We start from the raw sequence: 26,322 nt of genomic DNA on the forward strand, positions 1-26,322 counted from the left end.
GGCAATCATCACCCTCTGGCGAGGGTTACACCGATCCGTTGATACGAAAAAAAGAAAGAATTACACACCTCTTTTGACTGGTAGGCAATACACGACCACCCACGTCAAGATGAGGACCGCAAGGACGCTTCCATCTCCCTACTCGCCGGGGGCTTTTCATGTCGTCAGAGCATTCAGCTTTATTGCAACCCTCATTGTGGCGATCATCATGATCTATTTCGCGTACCATCTGCATCAAGATAACTTCAAACTGCCTTTTACGTTTATTGTGGTACGTACAGTATCTTAACTCGGGATCAATGGCCTCTTTTTTTTTTCCCTTTGCCCGGCTGACGATTCTCCTGCAGATCATGGTGACGTGTTTCCTGACCTTCCTCAATCTCGCGTTCACGGGCGCGCTCTACTGCTGTGGCAGCCTCTCCCCGACGCTGGCCCTCGCCTTCAATACGGGCCTCTTCCTGATCTGGATTGTGTCTCTGGGCCTCTTGGGCTGGAGCATGTCGGGGACGCTAACGACCACGTGTGACACGACCCACTGGGGCACCGCCACGGGAATCATGGTCTGTCGGATTTACAAGACCTTGTTCTCGTTCGTCGTCGTTGCGTTCGTCTCGCAGCTGGCCGCCATCTTTGTCGATGTCGCCGCCCGCAAGAACCAGTACAACAGGGGCGATTACAATGCCATGGGCAGCGAAACCATGCTCGCGGACGTCAAGCTCGACCAGCGGAGCAGCCTCGCTTCTGGCGTCCCCTCCAACCCCAACGACCCGGCCACGGATGCATACAATGCCTTCGGCACGGTCCGTCCTCAGGAGCAGCAGCGCTACTATGGCTATAACCAGACGGGATACTCGAATCCGTATTCCAGCAGTCCGTACCGCGACAATGATGTCTTGGAGCAGCACCACGCCGGTGAGGCGCAGGAGTACTACGACAACGTCCCCGCTGTCGGTGGGAGCTACGCGCCTCCTCCTCACTACTCGCCATTAAGGACGAGAATGGACGATCTGCGCGGCTACAGTGCTCCTCCAGAACAGACACACTACGACCCGGGTAATTACCGGTAAACGATAACCTGTGGATTGTTTTGTTCCTTCGTGATGTGCAGAAATACGTCCGGCTCTGAATTTCTCTCGCGATGTCTCTGTTGTTCATATTTACTGCACCTTTTTTTTGGTTGAACCTCATGATTGTAATGCCAGGCGTTCTTTGCTCAAGTGTTCTGGCTTTTTTTTTCCATGGAGATTTTATTACCCCCCACCATTCATTCTATAGGGATTCCAGCGGAATCTCTCCCTCTGCAATTGGATGGCCACATAAGGGGGTAAAAAAATTTTTCGGACCTCAGCTTTTTTTTCCCGGGATTGGCGTTGGCGGTGTTATCTGCTTTGTTCATCACGAGGGCTCGCATCGATGGGTAGTTTCTCCTTTTTGCCTTTTTGTTTTTGCTGTCAATCAATGATGACTAGGTAGTTATAGAGGACATGGATGTGGACACGGACGTGGTGATGGGATATAGGATATAGGATATATCATATTATGGACCTAGCCATGCGTTTTGTGTATATTTATGACACTGTGTATGGATAACGTGGACAGGAAGGAAGCTACCTACCCAAGCATCATGCCACAGAAAAAAAAATAATAATAATAATAAGAAAAAAAAACCAACAGTCACCCGCTGAAAGGGGGAAAAAAATTCTTTTTTTATAGATTATATATCCAAATAGCGAAGAAAACTACGCTGATGGAACATGATGTGGGAGGAGCTTGCTAGGATGGGAAATATGGGTCGTCATACAAATTCAACCACAAGTCTAAAAAAGAAAAAAAAGGCTAATCTCAGCAGAGATATATTCCGTATGTCATCGACGAATTACATAATGACTTCATTGGCGACATCCTAATTGAATGAGAAGTTAGTAGATCGTAGACAGGGTGGATGGGTTAGACAAGCTCACCCTCTTCAACTCCTTGTACGGCAAGCAAACACAGTTCTGTACTCGCACCTCGTCTCCGACGACGCACTCTTTTCCCAAGATCGTGATGCTCTGCACCTTGACGCCGTTCTTGATGATGCTCGTAGAGTGGCTCCCCACTGGCGTTGGAGAACCCTCTACACGAGCCCAGGCTCCCACACGGCTGCTCCAGCCGATGATGGAGTACAACACGCAGGCGTCGTGCTTGATTTCGGCGTCTTCGAGAACGATCGACTCTTTGACCCGGGCTCCCGCCCCGATCACGGCGCGAGGGCCAATGGAGACATTGGGGCCCAGCTTCGCGGTTGGGTCGACCGTCGCGGTGGGGTGGATGTAGACCGGCGGCACAATGGACGCCGACGGGGGAGTGAGTTCATCCGACTGCGCCTGGAACGCTTTCTGGAGATAGAGGGCGTTGGCGGGCACGGCAGAGCCAGCGGTCTTGATCTGCCGCCAGAAGTCCTTGGTCTCGTGGACGAAGAATCGGTTGCTGTCGGCGAGATCGGAGAGGATGTCCTGCTCCAAGCGCAGCACCTCGGGCTTCTCAGCATCCTCCTCCTGCTCTGCCACAAACGACGACTCGAGATTCTCCGACGACGGGTAGGAGACAAGGCGGGGGCGAGTGGTGCGTCGCTTGATCGCGCTGCGGATGGAAGGGAAGATGCATTCTGTCGCAAACAGGTATACACCGCAGTTGATCAGGTTCGAGATGTGGGACTCGGGCTTCTCGACGTAGTGCAGAACACGCTTGGTGTGCGAGTCGGACACAATGCAACCAAAGTTGGTCGCAGCCTCGTTGCTGACTCTCGTTCCCAGGATGACGGCCTCCGCATCCTTCTCTTCGAACAGCTTCAGCATCTCAAGGAGGGGGAACGAGCAGCACACGTCGGCATTGAGCACGAAGAAGCGCTCCGGTTTGCCCTTCAGAATAGCATCGCGGAAATGGTACAGACCGCCAGCGGTGCCGAGTGCCTGGTACTCTCGTAGGTATTGGATGCGCAGATGGGGAAACTCCTTGTGGGAGTCCTTGATGAAGTCTCGGAAGACGATCTCGTCGTAGTAGCCGACCAGGTAGACTTCTCGGAGTCCAGGGACTTTCGCAAGGGCCTTGAGGGCGTGCCAGATGATTGGATGGCCGGCGACTTCAAAGAGAGGCTAGACAATGATCGTACGTTCAGCGATCGAAATATCCAATGCGGGGCGGGTCAGGGGTATGTTGCGGGCGGCGAGAACGCACCTTGGGAATATCAAGCGACAGAGGCCTGAAACGAGTTCCTCTGGAAGGACCACCGACCTAGACGGGGATCTTCCTGTGAGCAGACAGTCGTCGCAGCTGAGGCGAAAGAGGTCGAGCTGAGCTTACCAAAATCACGGCCTTGGTCGAGGCCAGGTTGTGTTCCCGATGCGGAACCTGGAGCATCCTTGGGGCGGAGATAATTAACTGGCGCAGTTAAAGTAAACAATCTGGAGAAGGTAGTTATAGCAATGCTCTCGCGGAATAATCCTCCTGAATGCAGAGTCCTCGCAGCGCAGATCGAATCAAAGAATTGAAGGAAAGGGACAGCAGGAGGATTTAGCGAAAGTTTGCCCTCCAGCGTGTTGTTTCCTAAGGATTGCCACGCAGCCGGTCTAGGCGGTCAGTCCTAATTTTGAGACGTTCAGGGACCCCGCTGGCTATGTTGCACAACAAGCTCCCGCATCGGGGCAAGCCCATGCATGCCCTTCGATTCTTCACCGCATTCATACAGTACTCTGGAGTAAGCCCTGCAACAGCAGGGCTGCTCTCACCTATTCCGTTCGCAGTCTACGCAATTCCAATGATCGATTCTGTTGACAGCAGAGGGACTTGCAGAGAATTGGCCTGCATAGTATGTTGTGTTTCAGAGTACATACAATCTGCAGTCCGGTGACACTTAATGGCTCGATTAGGCTGTTAAACTTACTACTAGAGAAATTAATATTCGTCTCCACTAATATAATAATCACAAGCTGTATATTCCTCGCGGTGCTATATTCTTCTATGGGAATAATTGCGAAGCTGAAATTTTGCTCGTAAGGCAGTTGCCGTTATCCAGCTCTCTTAGTGTGCACAGTTCAATGGATTACGCGACTCACACCTGGTGTTGTAACGCCTGAGATGTCTGGCTTCTAAGGGACAAATCCCTGAGAGTAAAATAAACCCAAACAGTTCACCCAGCCTGGTTTGTCTTTGGGCCAATTGAAACGTTTGGTGTAGCTTGTTAGCTCTGAGCGTGCAGGACAGACTGCCGGCCTGTTCCTGCCAATTTTGGGGGTAGCTATACGCAGGTGTTTGTTCACGCTGCTGTCGTCGACGGAGTCTTCCACCACAAATTCCTTGGGAATGGTCGCCATGGGACTTGGTCTTGCAAGTGACACGAGCATGGATCACTCATTCACTCACTTGACTTTTGCTTACCTGCCTTGTTTACATTTACTTCTTTTTCTTTCACCAGACAACAACCTACAATACTACCTTCACCTGCCCACAACATACCATCTCTACAATCTCAGATCCTTCATCTCATTTCATTCTTTTCTACCTTTGTATCTTTCTCTACATCAAACTTATCAGCAGAGACTCGTGTCAGTGAGACCTGTCAGTTTGTTCCCTCGTCTCAGCCACTCTTAATAGCTGTCATCCTCTACCATTGTCTTTAATCTTCTGTGTACAAGGACTCGTTGAAGAATATTTCGTCAGAGTTTTAGCCGTCTCAAGATTCATCCACCATGCGACAACTGTCGATGCCTCCAAATACGGGGCCGGCCATCTCTTACCAGAGACAGTCCTTCGAACCTGCAGGTGAGGCACATGCAAAGCTTGAAAAAAATGGTATTCAAACTGACTGAAATTCCAGTGCTTCTCCGGGAGAAGAGCTCTGCGTTCAATCTCCCTCATCGTGAAAGCCCTTATGTTTCTCAGCTCCCCGCTCATGGCTCTGATTCCCTTGAGCTTATGGCTCATGATATGAAGACGTTAGTCCGAAAGGTGCGAGACCTACGCCATCTTGGGATCGAGGATTCCAGAATCGCTTTACCAAAGATTTGTGTGGTGGGAGATCAATCAACTGGGAAGAGCTCACTCATAGAAGGCATGAGTGAGATCAAGGTCCCGCGTAGCGCGGGTACCTGTACGCGGTGCCCTCTGGAAATCAACTTGTCAGAGAGTGAGGCAAATCACGAGTGGACCTGTCAGATTTCCCTGTGTTTCAACTACATGTACGATGGACAGAGAAAGGTCAAAAAGTTACCCAGGAAATCCCAGCCTCTTGGCCCCTGGATAGAGCAGGACCAGGTCAAGGTGGACTTCATCACGTTGACAGACAGGGGAAAAGTCCAGGAAGCGCTCAGGTGTGCCCAGCTCGCCATCCTGAATCCTAAAGACGACCCAGAAAACTACAAGCCGGATCGGATTCCAGACATTTACTCCAAGGAAACCCAGGTGAAATTTTCACCGAATGTCATCAGGCTTGACATCTCTGCGCCAGGTTTTCCTAACTTGTCGTTCTATGACCTGCCCGGTGTCATAAGCCAGGCGGAATTCGAGGAGGAACGTTATCTTGTTACATTGGTCGAGAACTTGGTGAAAGAATATATCGCCCAGGAAAACTGTATCGTGCTCCTGACATTGCCTATGACGGATGATGCAACAAATTCGAGCGCATCACGAATCGTGAGAGACATCGCGAATGCGACGTCAAGGACGCTCGGTGTCCTGACAAAACCCGACCGTGTCGAAGCTCTCCAGCAATGGATCGAAATCCTCAGTGGCGACAAGTTCGCTCTTGGCCATGGTTATTACGTTGTCCGTAATAATCCTGACCCGTCAGTAGGACACTCACAGGCCCGGCTAGAGGAAGGACAATTTTTCGCTTCTCCTCCATGGACGACGAAACTAGGGGCTTTTCAGGCAAGATTTGGGACTCGAAACCTGCAGACAGCGTTGTCCGGCTTGTTACTAGAGCAGATCCAGAGGTCCTTGCCTCTCGTTATTAGCCAGATTAACGAGAAAGCCGAGCAGATAGACTATGAGCTCCTTACGCTGTCTGAACCCCCATCGGCCAACTTCCCGTATATCCTCTGTTCGAAACTGCATGACCTGAAGTCTCATATCAGAGCTCATATCGATGGCGGCTCTAGGGAGCATCCTATGCAAAAGATCTGGGTGAATATTGCAAAGGATTTTGAAGCCGCAATCAAGAAAACACGTCCAACCATGAAACTGTCGGCCGAAACGGAAACTTTTCCCCAGCAGCCGGGAGCTGGGGACTCGGACTGTGAATTGACAGCTATTCGGAGCACGCTGAAGCGGAAGCCACCTGTGGACGTGAAGCCTCCTGTTGACGTGAAGCCACGACCGTCTGTCCAGGCACAACCCTCTGTCGAGAATAGGTGTTATTTCACTTCCCATTTCAGCGAATTCAGATGTAAGTGCTAAAAGACTTTAAATCAGATTCAATTTTAGCTAACCTGTAAACCATAGCCGCTGCAAAGGTCTTTCCGCTGGAAGAAATTCGCGGCATAAACGAAGACTCTATCAGCACAGGTATTCAGGAGGAGATCAACCCAAAAGCAGTCGAGACTATGAACCAGATTTCCGTTCGGCACTGGGTTGAACCTCTTAAGATCTTTCTTTCTGTTAGCCATAAACTGACAAAGGATACGCTCCTGGAGCAGGTGGAACGGGTCTTTTCGCAATACAAACAGACTGATCTTTACGGAAAACTTGTGGGAATCATCGAGAAGTTCCTGGCGGAAGTCCGGGAGGATCACTTTGCCCAAGCATTTGAACTTTATCAACTTGAGTACAACAAGCCATTCACGATGGCTACTTCATACATGAGGAGAGCGAAGGAAGACGCCTCCGCAACTCTCAAAGCTCGTCGACGGGAGGTGAGGGCGCGCCGCTTCCTGGAATCTCAGGGAAGACTACCTTCGGAGCAGCAGAAAGTAGAGGCCGAGGTCCGCAAACTGAGTGACAGAGACATGGGACCAGATCCATTCGAGAGAGAAATCGATATGATGGCGGTATGTTACTGTAGCTGTGATTCACGAGAGTCAGTAGTTAACAGGACTTGCTAGACCGTTCGAGGTTACTATGAAGTAGCCAGCTCGCGCTTCGTTGATTCCATATGCCAGGGCGTTCATATAAAGGTCTTCTCGAGATGCCGTGACGAACTGTTCATGGTCATTGAGAAAGAACTTGGCATACTCGAAGAGAACGGTAAGTACTGCTTATCTCCCATCTCCCTGGCATCATATACCGATAACTATCGCTTTTGTAGCTATGGAGCGATGCCTGGAGTTGATGGCCGAAGACCCGGAACGCCAAAGGCGCCGACAATACCTCGTGAAGGAGAAGGCCAAGCTGACCAAGGCTCAGGAGTGGCTTGCAGCAGAAAAAAGGAAGACGATGACGATGTGAAGACAGAATACGATTATTCGCTCACTTTCGGCATTGGCATGAACCTACATGACGAGGATAACAAGACTATGCTCCAAGTCTGACTGGGCCAACAACCGGAGAGGTTTGGACCAAAACGGTGATCGCGCATCTAAGCAGGATCAGTTGGAAGAGGAAATTCTCATGTGATTCAGACGATTGATTGTTCAAGCATAGTACCGGACTGACATCGTGACTGCACACTATGTATGCTACAGGTATTTGGGAATGGCGGAACTATTTGGGAAATTGTATCAAGCAGGAAATTTTAGGACCTTGAGACTAGTAGTAGAAGTAATAATGTGAGCATCACGGTTCCTGCTGATAAATGCCAAGAACGATTTTGAAGGCGGGGTTGCCCCTCATTCGCTACCCTAAGCCCTAAGCCCTAGGCCGAGATACGAAACGTTGATCGACAGAGAGTATGTCTTGTTCTCTGCATGAAAAGAAAAGAACGCAAATCTAGGATGGGAGTTCCCTTCGATTTTCGAAACTAAATCTGGGGTTTGTATTCCCAGGACGTAGACTGTCGATATCGTTCGCAGGACCCCAAACCCAATGAATGGCCGTCCCAGACTTTGCCGCCTTACTCATGTCCGAAAAAGTTCTGGAGGGGACCAAACCAAACCTCCGGTGACCGCGTTCCCCGCACATCTTTTTCTGCTGCATACTTTTCCATTCAAACTGCGCCACCTCTCCGCCAGGAGGAATTAATTAATCGCTGGACCCAAAAAAACTTTGTGGTAAAAGAAAAAAAGAAGGAACGTTCCAGCGCGAAATCAAATCACAGTGACTATGACGGATTCCGCCGCAGTCAAGGAGGCTGAGGCCTCCATGGCCAACTTGGTCCTCGATGAGGTCACCGGCGAGAGGGTGTCCAAGTCGGAACTGAAGAGACGTCAGAAGCAGAGAGAGAAGGAAGCCAAGAAGAAGGAGAAGGAGGCTGCTGCGCCCCCGAAGCCGGAGAAGAAAGTATCGGCGGAAGAGGAGGAAAGCAATCTCACTCCGAATGTGAGTTTCTCTCATCTCAAGTTTTTACTGATATTTTTTGTGCAATCGCTAACTTGCGAAAATTTGCGCTTCTAGCAATATTTTGAAATCCGAAGCGCACGAATCAACAAGTTGCGAGAAACCAAGAACCCCGATCCTTATCCACACAAGTTCCAGGTCACCGACGACTTGCGGCAATTCCTCAAGGAATACGAGGGGCTGGCCAAGGGAGAGCAGAAGCCAGATGTGACCGTGCGGATCGCGGGGCGGATCTACACCAAGCGAGCGTCAGGTCCCAAGCTGATCTTCTACGATATCCGCGCCGAGGGCGTCAAGGTCCAGGTGGTCGCCCAAGCGCAAAACGTGAAGAGCGACGTGCCCTTCGAAGCGCAGCATGAGCACCTCCGGAGAGGAGATATCATCGGTATCGTCGGGTTCCCCGGCCGCAGTAACCCCAAGAACCGGCCCGATGGCGAACTGTCCATCTTCGCGACCGAAGTCGTCCTGCTGGCGCCTTGCCTGCACGCGATTCCTTCAGAGCACTACGGCCTGCGCGATCAGGAGCAGCGGTACCGTCAGCGGTACCTCGACTTGATCATGAACGACAAGTCGCGCAATGTCTTCGTGACCCGACACAAGATCGTCAGCTACATCCGTCGCTTCTTCGACAGCCGGGATTTCATCGAGGTGGAGACGCCCATGATGAACGCCATCCCCGGTGGCGCGACGGCCAAGCCCTTCATTACCCACCACAACGAGCTGGACATGGATCTCTATATGCGGGTGGCGCCTGAGCTGTACCTGAAGATGCTGATCGTTGGTGGTCTGGAGCGTGTGTACGAACTTGGTCGCCAGTTCCGGAACGAAGGCATCGACCTTACCCACAACCCGGAGTTCACGACCTGCGAGTTCTACTGGGCCTACGCCGACGTGTACGATGTCATGAACCTCACCGAGGAGCTTATCTCTGGCCTGGTCAAGCACATTACGGGTGGATACGAGACCACCTTCCACACGCAATCCGGCGAGGTCTACACTATCAACTGGAAGGCGCCGTGGAGACGGGTTGAGATGATCCCGGCCCTCGAGGAGGCCACGGGAGAGAAGTTCCCTCCTGGAGACAAGCTGCACACGGAGGAGGCCCACGAGTTCCTCAAGAACCTGCTGAAGAAGACCGGAGTGGAGTGCCCACCTCCGCTGACCAACGCGAGAATGCTCGACAAGCTCGTCGGCGAGTTCATCGAGGAGACCTGCATCAACCCGACTTTCATCACGGGACATCCTCAGATGATGTCCCCGCTGGCCAAGTACCACCGCAAGCACGTCGGTCTCTGCGAGCGATTCGAGGCGTTCGTCTGCAAGAAGGAGATCGTCAACGCGTACACGGAGTTGAACGACCCGTTCGACCAGCGTCTGCGCTTCGAGGAGCAGGCCCGCCAGAAGTCCCAGGGTGACGACGAGGCGCAGCTGATTGACGAGAACTTCTGCACCAGTCTGGAATACGGTCTGCCTCCTACGGGAGGCTGGGGTATGGGCATTGACCGTCTGGTCATGTTCCTGACGGACAACTACAGTATTAAGGAGGTCCTTGCCTTCCCGTTCATGAAGGAGGACAAGGACAAGAAGGAAGAGAAGCCTCTTGCGGCGGAGGTGGTTGGCGTCGAGCCCGTTCCTGAGGAGGGAATCCGTAAGTCGCCCAGTATAATAAGTAAAGTCTGAGCCCAAAACTGACAGTCTTTCCCCCCCCACCTTTCTAGCCCACAAATAAATAACCCTGAATCGTGATGTCCGATGTTCATGCCAATCCACGATCCACGATCCACGATCATAAATGGTGTACGGTATGCTGTGTTGTCATGTTTTGGGAAGGAAAGAAGGAAGTAAGGAAGGACATATAGTTAACTACCTAGGTACCTAACGAACTAAACACAAGAAACCTCGTTAGAATGTGGATAGGACAGGATAAGATAAATTAAGAAGAAATGACTTGCACACACAGATAAAAAAAGCATCGTAACAAATTTCCTGCCGTTTTCCCCTTTCTCTCTCCCTCCATCGATCTCGATGAATATTAAATTAGCTTGGCTATCGAGGTCATTATAATGTAACGTAACAATAAATACTTGATTCAGGCGCTTAGGTAGGTAGACTGTAGACAGGTAGTCGGCATACCCCCACAAGATGGGGATGATGAAGATAACTAGATAACTTGGTATGACCTCATATGACGATCAATCAAAACAAACAAACAAATAAGGGAAAGAAGAAGAGCAAGGACTAAGGAATCGTAATCCCTAGCTATTCGATGATGACGATGATGACGATGATGATGGGAGGAGTCGAGAAAATGCGAGTCTGCTTTTCGCGTAGCATATAGCTGCGATGCTGGTGATACACATCGTATATGTACTCGTTTCGTAATTAGTCAGAGTATATGCATATATACCGAGATATGTCTGGTCCTCTTCTTTCGCTCATCATCTCGTCTCGTCTCTCTCTTTCTCTCTCTTCTTTTTTTTTCCCCGTCCGTCTACCGACTTGAGTTTTTGGTCTTGGTCTTGGTCTGAGCCTGGGTCTGAGCCCTAGTACAGATATGTACTGTACGATATGATGGACATATATGCCTTTTTCATCGTCCTGTCATGTCTTGTTCTGCGATAGCAATATATCAGTAGCAGCAGCAGGTACTTACCTAGAGAGAGAGATGGAGTGTGCTGCCAAGTCGATCAGATAAGTACTGTACTATGTACCATCTGATCTGATAGATACCTCCGTAGTTCTGCATAGTTGCTATAGCTAGCTGTAGGGATGCTATCGTCAATATATTATCTAAAGAATCCTCGACAGTGAGGAGAATGGAATCAGGGGACAGGAATCAGAACAATGACCGGAATGTCCCGACTAAGACCAGTATCACCGTGTTAGAATCCTGCCTTGTCGACATCCTGGATGAGATGAAGCCCACCCACAGTAATATTGTTGTAGTAGTGGTAAGACAAATAGCTCTCCATTGTTGAAATGCTCTATTTTTCCCTTTTTTCCTCCTGGGAAGAAGAAGACTTTCTTTTGCAATTTTTTTTTTCATCCAAAAGATTTCTCTTGACAGGGAGTAACAAGCCTGGTTTCCACGGTGAATGCACCACTCTTGACCCTGTCAACAAGAGGAAATTCTCCGTCACTTTTCGCCACCCACCTCCGTCACTCATCTGCTATTTGATATCTCGCCTTTCCTAAACAGGTAACCCGGTATACCGCGTCTGATGGTGAATGGGAAGTTCCTTCGACGTGACTAACAGAGTCTTACCTTTTCTTTCTTGCCCCCCTTCTTCTTGTTTTGTTCTTCTTCTTCTTCTTCTGTCATCTAACCACGTCACTTGCAATATCGCGTCTTCACCGCGTTGTTCCCACCTAGCTTGTCTTGTCAGTCAGTTTTCCAACAAGCTTTCTCCTTCTCATACCGTCTTAGTATCTTCTTCCCTCCTTGTCAAATACCCTCATCGTCTTGGAAGGCTAAGATACCTGTCTCCTTCCTTGTTTGTGGTTTGTGGGTTAGATCACAAGGCTCTATTCTTGAAAGTTTCCTTGACCCTGCAGGGTCTTGTCTCATCCAAAACCTTGACTCGTATTTCCATCTTAAAAAAAAGCAAGTCATCTTATCTTTTCCACAATATCAATCGTCATTCCTCGAATACCTGCTCTCTCCCTGCACTCGACAGGATGCCAGGTCCTTCAACACCTGTCGATGATCAGGAACCTGATCCACCTGTACCTCCTCAGCAGCCGACTGCACCTGTTCGAAGGGTCCCTGTCTCAATCCGTGGACCAGATGGCAATGCAACAGTGATTCATACTTCAGGTCGCATTCGACCGCCAGTTCAGCCTTTAAGGGGAGCTCAGAGCACAAGGCCAGGTCAGAATATAGGGCCGGCACAGAATGCAGGGCCAGGGCAAAACCCAGCACCTGGTCGGAATGCCAGACTCGCTCAAAACGCAGGATCAGCTCAAAATGCAGGACGGGGCCAGAACACAGGGCCAGGTAACAGCATCTACCTCGGGAGATTGACAAGAAACGATCACCTCGGACGAGTCCTCTCTGCATTGCGCAATAGACTTGCAGAGGCCAGAGCTCATGAAGAACAAGCCGAAGCTGAGAGAATGCTGTCACACGCACATCCAGCGATGATTCATAACATCCGTGTGCAACAGCGAGGACCAGCAAGCGAGATGACAGAAAACAATCCGGAAGGTTCAATCCCTATTGACCCTGCGATAATCGATGCTTCTCAACGACTTGGACACGCTCAAGATCAAGACGAGGCCAAACCTCATAATAGATGGGACGAAATCACAGTGCGCAATGCTAAGTGTGATGTATGCGATGAAAAAAATCAATCAGTCATGTACCGCTGCAAAGATTGTGGCTGGCAGATTTGTTCACCTTGCGACGACAATCGAGGTGGCTTAAGGGAGCATAATACTTCTCGTCGGTATAGGCGTGTTAATCCTCAGGGCAATACCAGTCGCCAACCCTCCGGTGGTGATCCAACGCCTCAGAGAGGGCGTGCACCCCCTCAACCAGCAAATGCTGTGCACGCAGACGGAGGAATTGAACAGGCTCGTGTCTTACCTAGGATGCAACACCAGATGCCACATAGAAGGATGAATCCGGTGAGTCTTGGAGGTTCGTATGGTCAAGCTCAACATGCTGGATACCACCAAGTTCAGAGGCCACAGCTCTACAATGGAACTGTCTTTGTTCCCGTCCAGGTATACCATGACGCCAATGGCAACATGCAACAGCTACCAGTGCCTGACCCTGTCTTTCTGCCACAGTATTCTCATGGAATTCCTCGTGTGCCACAATACGCTTATCAACCCCAGCATCGCAGAGCGCAGCTTCCACTGCAGAATCCGCATAGAGCGGTGCCCGAAGGACGTGGCCGTCTTCGACCCCTCCCCCAACCACGTAGATCTGGTCATGGACCACTCTTTCCGCGCGAAACCATCGATACGCAGCCGCAGCCGATGGACATGGACTTTGAATCTCATCCGAGACTGCCTGAAGCTGAATACTACACCCCACTCGAAACCGATGAGGCAGCATCCTCTCTGTATGTCGAGACTCCGGGTTCTCCGGCTGCTCAGAACAGAGAAACTCCCGCTGTTTCAGTGAGAGATGAGAATGATGAGCACCGGGACGACGTCGACGCTTGGCATCAGAAGCAGATACAGCTCGAGGAAGAGCGGGAACGAGCACGACAGTACAAGCTCGACCTGCACGACGAACGTGACCGTGCTTGGTGGTTCCTCATTGTAGCTGCGGGGGATGCATACCAGCAAATGAAGAAAGAAGAAGAAGAAGCTGGGCAGATGACTTCGGAAGTCGGAAATCAGTCAAGACAGTCACAGCCAGACCCTAACGAGGCGACAAACCTTGCCAGTTCTCCGGCTCAGGCGCAGTCTGGCACAGAGTCAATCATAACTGAACTGCCAACTGATATCACTAGACCAGATTCATCGGTGTGTACAAGCAATTGATCCTGTCTTCTCAGCGACAAGGATAACAAGACTGACTGAATAGGATAATGACATACTCGGCACCCCCCGTACCCGCCGCCGAAGCTTCTCCCCAGCTTCGCTCAGACGTGCAGTGACGTATAGACAGAGGGGACCAACTCTGAACTCGAGTTCCCCAATCAATCCACACAATCGAGCTGATCACCACACCCCGAGTGACCAGAATGGCAATGATGAAGAGACGCTCTAGTCTTCATGCTGGAGAAGAGAGATAATAGGCGTGTAGTGAAGATGACAGTGATTTTGACAGAAACAAGATATGACTGATGTGTTTGCTCGGCACTGGGTTTAGCCTTCTGTGAACCTGTACACCTGCGGCTTGTGTTCACCTTCGCCGCCCAGGTTTGGTTTTCACTTCACACATTTCTTTCAAGACTGCTCACAGCAGATGTTATCGACGCTGCTCTTTCCAGAACATGTACTCCGGTTGACTGCTTGTGATCAGAAATTTTCCCATGTCATGAGAAAACGGTTTTCATATTCTGTCTTTGTATTGTCCGACAAAAAAAAGAAATACAACAACAAAAAAAAAGCTTATCGTGTTTGCACATCACAATGAGTTCTCTCCAATACAGGTCTGTTGAGGACGTAGCTTCCTCAAGTGGTATGCTGGTCGTTCGCAACTCTACCAGCTTCTACCAGCTTTGGGAACCGTTGAAGCGACCTGATATGGATTGAACCCCCAGTTCTTTGTCCTGGTTTGTCCTATTGATGTTTTCTGTAGTGAGGTAGGAAAAAGAAATATTTTTACTAATAAAAAAAAATTCAAGAGAGTCCAAGTCAAAAATTCTGAGGCAAAATGACGGCACAGCATAATTGATCGTGTAGTCTCTCCAATGTTTTGGAAATTTCCTGTAAAGAAAACCCAATACAGGAGGTCAGAAAGTTGTTAATAATACAAGTTAATTTATACAGGATAAGTTCTATAATATACAGCTATATGGCGGCATTGTCACAAAGTCGTTTTCCAAAAGAGGCAGACAAAGCCTGAAGGTGAGACAGCCGTGGTAAACAGCAGAGAGGAGATCAGGGATTCATTGTTGATGTCGGAGAGGAGCTTGAAAATGCACCATGCCAGCAAACCAATTGATCTCCATGACACCACTTTATAATTTGCTCGTCGCATTCAGGGCGGATGCCGAAACTGACTGGTTCCTAGCCTTTACGGCCATCTGCAATAATTTAGCGGTCCTTGATGGATGCCAGACTCTGCTCCCGAGGACAAGGACCCAAGTCAGAAGGAAAAGGCTCCCAGCCTGGTGAGTAGATGCGAGGTGTGTAGGAACCAGATATAGCAAGGTCGAGATACCCAGGGCTACTTGAACAAATGTGAAAGCGACAACGCCGTGGACGCCCTTCTTGGCCGCCGGAGGTAGCAAGCGTCTCATCGTCGGCGAACCTCGTGTATACGCCCAAAGAGCCATGACACTCGTGAAGGTAGTCATAGCCAGGATGCGATGGTCCAATTGCACCAATGATGGGTTCTCCAGCATATTCCTCCACCAGAGGTCAGATTTGTCCGGTTTACGCGAATACCGTTCGTCAAACAACTCGGATTTCGGAGGAGTGAGACCATTGCCCATGGTCGGGAATTCGTTATAGATAAGACCCGCATCGAGGCCAGCAACAAGGGCGCCCGACATAGCAGTGGTGAAGACCAACAGACCCAGGACCGCAACAGATCGGCGGAAGATCTTGAGTTTCGGATTTTGCAACGAATTGAGAAGGTTAATGCCGGCCTCCGGGTCAGCAAGAAGCCGATGAGATCTCAGAATTGCAAGGCCGTTCCAGAGCATGGCTACGTAGCATGTGAAGGCTGCCGCTAGATGAGCCGTTAACCGATATTGACTCACTCTTGGATGGCTTCCAGGAGCAAAAAGGTCATCTTTCAGGCCAGATTTCACCATCCACCATCCGATGAATCCCTGGAACCCGATCAGACCAGCAATACCAGCCAGCCGCCAAGCCATTGGCTTCGAAACTTTTTTCTTGGCCACAAAATAGACGGCCGGTATGACGAAGGACAAGCCCACGAATCTGCCCCAGAGACGGTGTATCCATTCCATGTAATAGATCGATTTGAACTCCGAGAGATTCATATGAGGGTTCAGCAGTTGAAACTCAGGGGACGCGCGGTATTTTGCAAACTCCGACTCCCAGTCTTCGTCAGACAAGGGAGGTATCGATCCGGTGACTGGTTTCCATTCCGTGATACTCAATCTGCAGTAATTGTCAATTTCAATTTACTTACAGGGGGCACAGAGCATACTTACCCAGACTCAGTGAGTCTTGTGAGCCCACCGAATATGACGATACCAAATACACTCGCAGCGCTGGCTAACAGCCAGTATGCAACAACTTTGTCACTAACCTCCGGAAAGCGGGATTTCGCGGTCGAAGCCCCTTGTTCCAGTGACCGGGCGGCGGTTGTCGATAATGACGCAGTCCTCAAGCTTGGGAAGCTTCTCATCTGGCTTCTGAGGCTCGCAAGATATGAATTGAGCCTTCCCGGATTCCGTAGAAATGATACAGGGGTCGTACGCCTGCTGAACGATCTCGTGATGAAGTCTTGGTTTCGCAAGCATTGGCGACAGGTGAAGAAATCCCGCGAGATGCGAGGAGCAAGACTCCTAAACATGGGGACCGGGGCCCTGAAAGAAGCCATCTTGAATGGTAGGGGCAATCGCCCTAGGATCCAGAAGAATTGAAACAAATGAAATCGAATACCAGTAATTGTAAGATCAGAAAAGACGTCGGACCTCTCTTGCCGGCGATATCTCGGGACGCGGGGCGTGCGGGCCAATCAGCATTGGGGTTTTACCAGATCAGCTGGTTAGGTATGTTCCGCTCTGACCGCTTTCCATTCTCGGTCTCTGACATTATCTAACTGCAAACTACATTTATGTCAATGGTCTCTTGTCGGGTTATGTTCTTGCCCAGAAGTTTGCATATTTTATGCCATTTGAATGTGTTTAATAGGGATTCTGAGCAAGTGACTGGTGGTGTTGCTGCAGAACCAAGCCAATGGATATGCCCTAGTAAGAGTTCAATGCGTGGCCTGCATATGTAATTATGAGACCAGTCCATGGTGTCAGTGGGACTACATTCAATAACATCTGGAGATTTCTTGATGGTGAAATTGTCTTCAATGGACTGCAGAAACTTCAAAAATTAAGGGCGAAGGAGTGGGATAATGATCTGTTCCAAAAAATCTAGTCTGAATTTCCTAAGACACTTGACTTTGATATGAGTTTGAATTGCATCTAATGCAAAACACGCGCTGTCAAATTCCTTCTGTGTGGAAGTTTTTAACTTCATCTGTCGGTCAATTTTTGCTGTCTCCCATATCTTTCTTACAATAGTGGTGGCAAGCCACTCACTTGTTCCTCACATTATGAAACGATTTCAGACAACCGATAGAGTACCAACGATAAGATTGCAGTTATGAGGTTTGAATCCCACCGTTATCCTCCTTAACCAGGACGTAGGGAGAACCCAAACGGTTGAGAACTTTTATCTCGCGTGGCTTCAAGAACATCGGTTCGGTAATGGCGATGTATTCTTTGTAGTACTCTTTTGTAAGTTGGTGCTGGAGGCGAACGTTAATGTCGGCAAATCGTTATTAATCACCGAGGGCAGGGCTCTCACCTGTATCAACCACTCCTTTGGCTTAGACCTGCATCTTGGTCAGTTTCATCTGAACTTCAATTTAATGCTGCAGACAACATACCAGTTCTCGACCCACGAAAGCACGCCTGGTTCGTCTGGCGATTGATGCACCTCGAAAAAGGTACATTCGGGCTCCGCAATCACTTTGTCATAGACCGGTTTGAATGCTTCGAAGAACTTTGGGACATTCTCCGGGGCAATAGTGATGCTTACGTGAAGGCTCACGCCGTTGAAAGAGGACGACATTGTAACAGTATAGTCTTGTGGAGATAGTCACTCCAGCAGCAGATAAAATGAAACTAAAGGCTCCTGACGACGGTAAACGAGATACCTCGCCGTCCATGCGGGTATTTATAACCAATGTTAGATGCATGCTAAGACTAATCTTGTCCGGGTTGCGGAGGGGTAGGCTTGCCGGCCTGATCCCTGTATCCTTCCTTGTCTGCCCAACTGGGCTGATCAGAATGGCGCTCACATGATTCCACGATGCTGGGAATGCATGTTCCAAGCGCGCTTATGATAGCTGGGTTGTTATGTCAACAAGCACCCTCATCCACTTGGGCGAACGCCATAAGGTCATTATCGCCTTTTCCGGATTAAGTAACTGTTGAAAATCAAATACAAGGGTGTAAGATCTTTCGAGTAGCGGTGAGAAAGATGCTATAATTTGTAGCAAGCCTGACGACGGCTATTTATGACGGCCGTGGCTCCAAAAGGAACTATATGCCGTTGCTATCATTGCGTTGAACTTTTTTTGCGATTGACAGTATCCGGTATCATCGAAAAAAGGGGAAGAGCTGAAAGCCCAACTATGAGACTCCTTACACTCATCAAGCCCGGATGGGTTGTACAGGCTGCCTATTGTGGTAGCCATCTGATAAGGACCTTGGATTTAGCTTAGGTTACCCCGACAATGGACATGCGGTTCCTAACTTTCAATAGGAGCTCTAGCACCTCACATCTTGTACTCCGTAATTGGGGACTGGCTCTTTTCAGTGTCGGATGTCACTCCCGATCCACAAAAGTACGTGCTCATTCACCATTTACATGTCATGGATGCCGAATTCATTCACGAACAACATACATAAAATAATTTAATGACAGTAAGCCAAGAGAAAATGACACAAATGTTTGAATGGTACAGGGCATGGTTTGTCGTTGTTGTGGTCTTTGTATACAATCCCAGATTGGTTAGTCAGGCTCCACCACCGAGGTCGATCGCCGCAGTTCCACCAGGTAGCTCCATCTTAAGAACTTCTCCATGAGGTTGTTGTCGCAGCCCCCGTGACAATGTCTTACGCCCTGGAAACCAAGAAACGAAAGTTTCATAGAGTCCTTGAGTCGATCTCCAAACCTCTGGCCAGCGATGCAGCTTCGAAAGCTGCAAAGGATCCCGACATGGCGGCACACGAACGCCTCGCCACTCCACCATCGATCAAGAGAGTTCGGGTCAGCGACGGACCTCTTGACGGGATAACGTCCAAGACAGAGATCTCTAAAATAATCAGAACCTCCCCCAGTGCCGCGAATGTCCGTCCCAATTTCGTTCCCTGGGACCGTGAGCGTTTTCTCGAACGGCTCGAGACGTTCCGCCCGGTCACGCGATGGTCTCCCAAACCGGCGCCTATAAACGAGGTCGAATGGGCGAAACGTGGGTGGTCGTGCACAGATTACATGCGAGTTACATGTGTTGGAGGCTGTGGAAGCTCTGTGGTCGTCAAGCTCCCCGAGGAGGTGGATGATTTCGATGACTTGGACAGTGACAAAGTGCGGGAAAGGAAGGAAGTCCGTATGTGGAGGCAAAGATCTTGTGCTCTTATCTCTTTCAGAGTGCTAAACCCCGTCCTAGGAGCGAAGGTCGTTGACGAATACACGCGAATCTTGGCAGAAGGCCATAGTGAACATTGCCCGTGGAGGAACAAGGGTTGCGATGGTACGTAGTCAAATCATAATATCTCGAAGCCAACACTAAGAATCAATTCTCCAGCCACGATCCATCGTCTGCCATTGACGAATCCAGATGTCGCCATAAGTGCACTTCATAAGCGCTATTTGAAGGTCGCCGATATGGGATCTGAATTGCCCTCCAGAGAGACTATCGAAATACCTGAAGGTTTTAAAGTGGAGGAGATTATAAAGATGTTACCACCGGATTTTCTCCAGCGGCAGGAATCCACATCGACTACAGTCGAGCCTGGAGCTTCTCGCGAACAAAGTCAAGAAGATGGACAGAAATCGGCAGAAACGGATAATGTCGAACGACAGATCGATGAGACGGCCTTTGCTTTGGCGTTCTTTGGCTGGGATGTCGTGAAAGACGGTTCGAGTGGTCTTCTAGAATGCCGGGCATGTTTTAGGCGGTTAGGTCTGTGGCTGTACAAGCCAAAAGAGGACGGGCGGAGTGCAGTCTACAGCAAGCTTTCTGTTACGAACGAGCACATGGATTACTGCCCCTGGATCAATGGGAAGGCCCAGAGCGGCACTGGGAAGACGACTGAGAAGACGGAAGATCTCCACTGTGGCTGGGAGATCCTCGCCCAAAGCATCAAGACGAAACATCGCCGTCGTGTCAGATCCATGTCCACTTCTGAGAAGCTTCACGTGGATTCCGACGTCAGCTCCGTCGATTACACCGCTGTCGACGAAGAAACGCAAAAGGCTAAAGACAGAGAATGGTGGTCGAAACTCCGGCGAGTGAGAGAGGCTCTCCATGTCAGGGCCCACAGAAAGTCAGTCTCTAGCAGCAAATCACGATGAAGACCGGTTTATTACAAGGCTTGTTATTCTCGTTTTACTTGCAAGCGCGGCGTTTGCGGTTGGATTTGGGGTCTGAGGGAGTTGACCGTATGAACCATAGATATATACGTAAGGATATAGTGTAGTTACGAGATGAACTTGTTAATACCCCAGCTACTGTTCATGGTTCTCGTATTACTTGTGCATCAATTCTTCTCGAAGACTGTCATTCGTGGAGGCTGCCTCGGACGTAATTGGTGAACCAGAAAAGCCCCGATCGGGAAAGGTTTAGCACAGCCGGCGCTAGGCCGGAACAGGATATCCTGCATCAAAGAATGCGATCGCCGTGACGAGCTCAGGTCGCGAGGGAGATGCCGCATGCAGACAGAGAGGCGTCCGGGCCTATAAAGATCGCAGGCTTCATCGCCCATCATGGCGGAGCGTCCGTCGGAAGACAGCCGTCGTGCGTCCGTCGCCATGTACGATCCAGCGCGGGATATCTACACCGTCTCCGAGGAGCAGGACCTCGACCGCTCGGCAGAACGCGATGCGCGCCACCGAGCTGAGAAGCGCGACACAGCAGCCCATGGCGGCGCTTCAGTCCACCCACCGGGGGAACAGCCAGATCCTGCGGCCAATCTTGTCAGTTCTTCGGTAGGTAAACCCTATTCTGAATGAATATTGCGCGCAGTCACCGCTGGGTGGACCAAGCGGAGAGCGGACAGTGTTTCGTCGTGCGCTTGGGGCTCCATCAGATCTAGTTTTAACTATTTGCAGACTACGATTGCTCCACACTCAACACCTCGAGAGACAATTGAAGGTGGCGCCGAGCAGAGTACAGGCTCAGACCAGCCTCCAGCTTCCGCCGTTTCGAGAGACCTCTCACCATCGGAACAGGATAGAGAATCTTTTCATTCTCACGCCGCCTCCGTCAAGGTCGACGACCTCGAATCCTCTCACATCGAAGCTCAACCCACGCGCCCTCCGGAAGCAATGGCTGAAGAGGCCGAGATAACCCATGGAGAGAATCAAAGCGAAACTGCTGGTTTGAATGAAGCCAGACCGGAACTCGATAGTACACCCACCGAGCCCCAGAACAACGGCGTTGCCAATGAGACTCAGACACTAGATGGAACGTCAAATGAAAAGAAGAGAAAGCTGACTGACGAGGAGCCTGCCTCCGACAAACCAAGACCAGCTGTGTCAAAGCGAAAGCGACAGGAAGAACGGCATCTGAAACTTCGAAAACGCGGCCCAACTCCACCGTCAGCTTATTCTCGTCGAGATCGCTCCCGAAGCCCAATCCGCCCTGAGCTCCCGCGAGATTCCCGGTCCGTATCGCCAAGACGCTCTCCAGAAGACCAACGTCGAGACCATTCTCCATTACCCCCTGAACGATCCCCTACACCAGAGGCTCAGGCACGGCAAAGGAAACGCCCGGGCGGAGGCGCGCGGCTGGGGATAGCAGACAGAGAGGCATTGAGGCGTCGACAGGAGGAGCGGGAGCGGATTCAGCAGGAAGAAGTCGAGAAAGCGTTGCGGGATCGTGGTGTCTCGGACGTAGTCCGCCAGCACTACAATGCCGTTCCTGAAAGGGGGCGAGAGTGGAGGAGAACCGACAGTAAAATCAAGGGGCTCCGGGCTTTCAACAACTGGGTCAAGAGTACCCTTATCCAGAAGTTCTCTCCGGACGAAGAATTCCTGTCCCGTATGAGTGGCACCAAAGACTGGGCTGAGGGTGTTGGTCCTCCCCCAGTTGAAGAGAGGAGGCTCCTAGTGGTTGACCTCGGTTGTGGCAAGGGAGGAGATCTTGGGAAATGGCAGCTGGCTCCTCAGCCTGTCGATCTCTACGTTGGGCTCGACCCGGCTGAAGTCTCGATCGAGCAGGCTCGTGAGCGATACAACGGTATGAGAGGCGGGCGCGGCCCACGAGGCAGGAAAGGCAATCAACTCTTCCACGCCGAATTCTACCCAAAGGATTGCTTTGGGGAATGGCTGGGCGATATCCCCATCATTCGGCAAGTCGGCATTGACGCCAATGTCGGACCTGGCGGATCGATCATGAGCTCCCGTTGGGGCGGCGGCGGCTTCGACGTGGTCGCGAGCATGTTCTCAATGCACTATGCTTTCGAGAGCGAAGAGAAAGCTCGACAGATGTTGCAGAACGTATCTGGACTGCTGAAGAGAGGCGGGCGATTCCTGGGCGTCGGACCCAACTCCGACGTGATCAGCGCCAAAGTAGTGGAATTCCACAAGAAACGCAAGGAGCGAGAGGAAGCTAGGAAACAGGGCCAGGCTGAGGTGCCGGAGGATGGGGAGGTGGAGGAAGAAACACCACAATGGGGTAACAGTATCTATCGGGTGCGATTCCCGGGTGCTACACCTGAAGATGGGGTGTTTCGTCCTCCTTTTGGCTGGAAATACAGCTACTTCATGGAAGAGGCCGTGGAGGGGCTTCCGGAGTACGTGGTGCCGTGGGAAGCTTTTCGAGCGTAAGTCTTGTGATGCGCGTCTTATATTTTTCAGCCCGAGACACTGTGCCTAACAATCCCGTCAGACTCACCCAGGAGTACAACCTGGAGCTTCAATACCGCAAACCGTTCCTGGATGTCTGGAAAGAAGAGAAAGATGACCCAGAATTGGGGCCTTTGAGCGAGCGCATGGGTGTCAGAGCCCGAGGGGGTGGTCCTCTGTTGGTTACTGACGAGGAGCTCGAGGCAGCTAGTAAGTTTCCTTTCTCCTGCGTTAAAAAACTTCAGGCTTGACCTTACGCTTACACTTCCTTTTCTCATATAGGCTTCTACCACGCCTTTTGTTTCTACAAGGTGTAATGAATCGACGGCTCCTGCGCATGCATGCATTTTAGGTAGTTAAAGGGGTTTTTTTAGTAGGTGACTTCTCTGGCTGGCATCTTTCTGTAATTAATTTTTTTTCCTGCATTCTTGGGAAACACTTCTTTCTTCTAGAAATGTACTGTACAAATAGACAATACAGTATACCTATTTTTATACCTGCCGCATTTGTGGTTGGCTGGAAGCTCTCTTCGTACGTACTGTCCAGTAAAGCAAGTAGTCTGGCTTCATGAGACAGGGAAACAAATGCGCACTGGTATCAAAATCAGGAAAACTTTTTTTTAGCATAATCATATAGTCATTCAGCCATTCAGCCAGGTTTCGACTCGACATAACACTAACGAAGTACGCAATAATAGTACGGATCCGTAAAGGACCTCAAGGATATGTATATCCTAAAACGGACTAGCGCCATCACGACACGTCGTCACGCGTGTCGAGTTCGATTTTATCTTATCAAGACGGGTTCTTCACAAAAAATCAAACAAACAATTGACGGATTTTGATTTCAAGAAACGAAATGTTTCAAGGAATCCGTGAGAGAGACAGAGATAATTTCTTTTTCTTCTTCTTCTTCATTAAGAGCACCAGTTTCTATCTAAAACGATCAACCTTCGACTTGTACTGTACATGTACGTGCTGTAATTACGACTCCGTGTGATCTGACCCTCAACGTACATACATGTATGTACATGTGTCTTTTAGGAGTACGGTACTGACGCACATTATTAAACAGAGAGAAGAAAAGCGCGAGAGATTAGAACAACTTGACCTTCGAAGGGGGTAAAAAAAAAGGAATGTCGGCGGTCGCTACACCCGACGCGTCATCATCACGACACCGCTCTCGACATCATCATCATCGCGAGGAGAGACGAGAAGAAGGTCATCATGGATCGTCATCGTCATCACGAACGGTGCCCACTCTGCCGGAGTACGAGCCTCTATCAGCACCACTGAACCCGCACGCCCAGCGCGCCCTCGCGTCGCTCTCCCAGTCGAGCTCGTTCCGCAGCTTGAGGACCCATCTGAAGCAGGCGGCGGACAAGCTGACGGAGACAGCGGGCGAGATAAACGAGCGGGCGACGGATGCGCGCATCCGATACGAGCGGCAGAAGCAGAGGGAGCGAGCGGAGAAACGGAAAGGTAATAATGACCGCAGGATATCGGTGAAAAATGATGAAGGAGAAGAAGGCGATGGAAATAATGAGGATGAGGCGGACAGCGAGGCTGGGAATGACAAGGCCTTTGAAGACGTGGAAGACGACGATGAGAACAATGAAGAAGCCTCCAAACTCGCCAGACTGGAGGAAAAGGTGAAGGAGGTGACGGGCCGGCTGGAGGAGCACGTGCGCCAGATGGTCGACGCGGAGGTCAAACTCAACGGATTGTCGGAGGTGGTGGAGGAACTGGGTAAAGAGGCAGAGGCTACTGGGGGGGTAGCAGTAGGGCGTAAGCGGGATACAGGTGCTGCTCGACGGCGGACCAGGAGGACCCGACGGCGGGGTGAAGATGAGGATGAGGAGATGATAGATGTGGATGAGGACGAGGACGACGAAGATGAAGACTACGAGGCTCCCTCGGAGAGGCGCAACAGACAGCCTGATCAGCCGCCTAGTCAAAAGCTTCAAGAGAAGCTGGCGGAGAAGGAGGCTGAATGGCAACGTAAGTCCCTGACAGACAGGTATGAACTTAGTATATATATTCCCCTCGACGTCTTACTGTCCACCTTCCATCCCTTTGAAACTGTTCATGAAATCAACATGCTGACGGTCTGATCAAGATACACGAACGAGAACGCCTACATTGGCTTCTACCGCATGGTCCACGAAGCCAATCATCCTGGAAATGACATGCCCCCAGTGCCAGACCCCTCGACGTGGTTCGCGCACCTCGAAGACCCAAACAGCACAGCAAATCCATCATCTTCAGCAGCAGCTAACACTACAACTTCACCGCACTCTCGGCGCACAAGACGCCAGGCAAACCGCGAGCGCTCCGCATTACCCGCCGACTCAGACGAGATCTCCATCGAGCGCGAGCGCATCTCGCTCAAATGCCCGCTGACCCTGCTCCCTTTCACAAACCCCGTGACGAGCACGAAATGCCCCCACAGCTTCGAGCGCCAAGCCATCGAGGACATGATCAACCGCAGCTCCATGACCACCCCAGCGGAGCCAGATGCGCGCGGCGGCGGAGGAGGAACCCGCTCCCGCCGTGTCCGATGTATCCAGTGTCCCGTCTGCACCGTCACCCTAACGCTCAACGATCTGAAGCCGGATCCGGTTCTGCTCAGACGCGTCCGTCGCGCAGAGGCGGCGCAGCAACGGGAAGCAGAAGAGGACGATTTCGACCGCGCCGCCGGCAAACGAAGAAACACCAAGGGAGGACGCCTGAGTGGTATCACGGTGGCCTCCTACGACGGTGAGGATGCCGAAGATGAAGAAGTCGCAATTGAGCGGGAGGAGACAGTTCGTATCAAACGAGAACAGTCGCACTTTGCGGATCGAGATGATGAGATCGAAGTTTAGTGAAATGCATATTCTGTGCTATCTCGGCCCAGAATCTAGAAAGCGCTACCTAACTTGTATAATAGTCAATAATCTTCATGACATTTCCCACTTTTTTTCTGAATCTCTTCCAATGTCTCTAGGTGTATGGAAATCTTTGAATCGTAATGAATTGAAACACTACATTATTACATCCCCAGTCAAGCCTCCGGACCACCGGCGTTCGTGCGCAGAGATATGACATCCCTGCTTTTTCTGTAAGACATACAGCGAACATATAAATATATCATTATAGAACGAGCACTGTGGACAACATCACAAGCAAAACGATTAGCCGCCAGAGAAGATGAAGCAGAGTCGTACACCCACGTGTAAGAGTATATAATAATAGAGAACAAGAGACACGAGACACAGACGCATAACGAAAGAAACAGATGCAGAGCTGCTGACAAGCAAGGCATCAAAGATTTCATCCTCGGTCTCCGAAACAGGGAAGAGGTTTGAGATGGCACAAAAAAAGAGAGCCTCCACCGTAGACCTTTTTATCTTGG

At 50.5% G+C, this 26,322-nt stretch overlaps 10 protein-coding genes across 10 annotated transcripts; 7 read left to right on the forward strand and 3 right to left on the reverse strand.

Moving 5' to 3' along the window:
- Positions 1–109: 109 nt before the first annotated feature.
- Positions 110–1,067, forward strand: T310_0150 (Uncharacterized protein; the record flags this gene model as incomplete). The annotated part of the gene is made up of 2 exons (XM_013476922.1): positions 110–271; positions 348–1,067. 2 exons carry the CDS (start codon positions 110–112, stop codon positions 1,065–1,067), a joined length of 882 nt encoding a protein of 293 aa, XP_013332376.1.
- Positions 1,068–1,876: 809 nt separating this feature from the next.
- On the reverse strand, positions 1,877–4,497 carry T310_0151 (Mannose-1-phosphate guanylyltransferase; the record flags this gene model as incomplete). The annotated part of the gene is made up of 9 exons (XM_013476923.1): positions 1,877–1,903; positions 1,962–3,134; positions 3,217–3,273; positions 3,343–3,420; positions 3,726–3,767; positions 3,873–3,921; positions 4,097–4,362; positions 4,402–4,416; positions 4,495–4,497. The coding sequence occupies 9 exons, from the start codon at positions 4,495–4,497 to the stop codon at positions 1,877–1,879; spliced, it is 1,710 nt and encodes a 569-aa protein (XP_013332377.1).
- A 230-nt stretch (positions 4,498–4,727) lies between these two features.
- Positions 4,728–7,505, forward strand: T310_0152 (Dynamin family protein; the record flags this gene model as incomplete). Its single annotated transcript, XM_013476924.1, has 4 exons — positions 4,728–4,800; positions 4,856–6,424; positions 6,481–7,025; positions 7,080–7,505. The coding sequence occupies 4 exons, from the start codon at positions 4,728–4,730 to the stop codon at positions 7,503–7,505; spliced, it is 2,613 nt and encodes an 870-aa protein (XP_013332378.1).
- A 730-nt stretch (positions 7,506–8,235) lies between these two features.
- T310_0153 (Lysine--tRNA ligase) lies at positions 8,236–10,149 on the forward strand (the record flags this gene model as incomplete). Its single annotated transcript, XM_013476925.1, has 2 exons — positions 8,236–8,451; positions 8,527–10,149. The coding sequence occupies 2 exons, from the start codon at positions 8,236–8,238 to the stop codon at positions 10,147–10,149; spliced, it is 1,839 nt and encodes a 612-aa protein (XP_013332379.1).
- Positions 10,150–12,147: 1,998 nt separating this feature from the next.
- Positions 12,148–14,197, forward strand: T310_0154 (uncharacterized protein; the record flags this gene model as incomplete). Its single annotated transcript, XM_013476926.1, has 2 exons — positions 12,148–13,950; positions 14,012–14,197. 2 exons carry the CDS (start codon positions 12,148–12,150, stop codon positions 14,195–14,197), a joined length of 1,989 nt encoding a protein of 662 aa, XP_013332380.1.
- A 916-nt stretch (positions 14,198–15,113) lies between these two features.
- On the reverse strand, positions 15,114–16,592 carry T310_0155 (Cytochrome c oxidase assembly protein cox15; the record flags this gene model as incomplete). The annotated part of the gene is made up of 3 exons (XM_013476927.1): positions 15,114–16,227; positions 16,259–16,340; positions 16,379–16,592. 3 exons carry the CDS (start codon positions 16,590–16,592, stop codon positions 15,114–15,116), a joined length of 1,410 nt encoding a protein of 469 aa, XP_013332381.1.
- An 857-nt stretch (positions 16,593–17,449) lies between these two features.
- On the reverse strand, positions 17,450–17,922 carry T310_0156 (uncharacterized protein; the record flags this gene model as incomplete). The annotated part of the gene is made up of 3 exons (XM_013476928.1): positions 17,450–17,596; positions 17,656–17,683; positions 17,738–17,922. 3 exons carry the CDS (start codon positions 17,920–17,922, stop codon positions 17,450–17,452), a joined length of 360 nt encoding a protein of 119 aa, XP_013332382.1.
- A 1,044-nt stretch (positions 17,923–18,966) lies between these two features.
- On the forward strand, positions 18,967–20,433 carry T310_0157 (uncharacterized protein; the record flags this gene model as incomplete). The annotated part of the gene is made up of 3 exons (XM_013476929.1): positions 18,967–19,465; positions 19,526–19,609; positions 19,664–20,433. 3 exons carry the CDS (start codon positions 18,967–18,969, stop codon positions 20,431–20,433), a joined length of 1,353 nt encoding a protein of 450 aa, XP_013332383.1.
- A 411-nt stretch (positions 20,434–20,844) lies between these two features.
- On the forward strand, positions 20,845–23,636 carry T310_0158 (mRNA (guanine-N(7)-)-methyltransferase; the record flags this gene model as incomplete). The annotated part of the gene is made up of 5 exons (XM_013476930.1): positions 20,845–21,066; positions 21,190–22,904; positions 22,970–23,136; positions 23,379–23,457; positions 23,624–23,636. 5 exons carry the CDS (start codon positions 20,845–20,847, stop codon positions 23,634–23,636), a joined length of 2,196 nt encoding a protein of 731 aa, XP_013332384.1.
- Positions 23,637–24,061: 425 nt separating this feature from the next.
- T310_0159 (Chromosomal organization and DNA repair protein Mms21) lies at positions 24,062–25,792 on the forward strand (the record flags this gene model as incomplete). The annotated part of the gene is made up of 2 exons (XM_013476931.1): positions 24,062–24,945; positions 25,045–25,792. 2 exons carry the CDS (start codon positions 24,062–24,064, stop codon positions 25,790–25,792), a joined length of 1,632 nt encoding a protein of 543 aa, XP_013332385.1.
- Between the last annotated feature and the right edge of the window lie 530 nt (positions 25,793–26,322).

Source organism: Rasamsonia emersonii (genome assembly GCF_000968595.1).
Source record: "Rasamsonia emersonii CBS 393.64 chromosome Unknown ctg1118621759668, whole genome shotgun sequence".
Taxonomy (NCBI): domain Eukaryota; kingdom Fungi; phylum Ascomycota; class Eurotiomycetes; order Eurotiales; family Trichocomaceae; genus Rasamsonia; species Rasamsonia emersonii.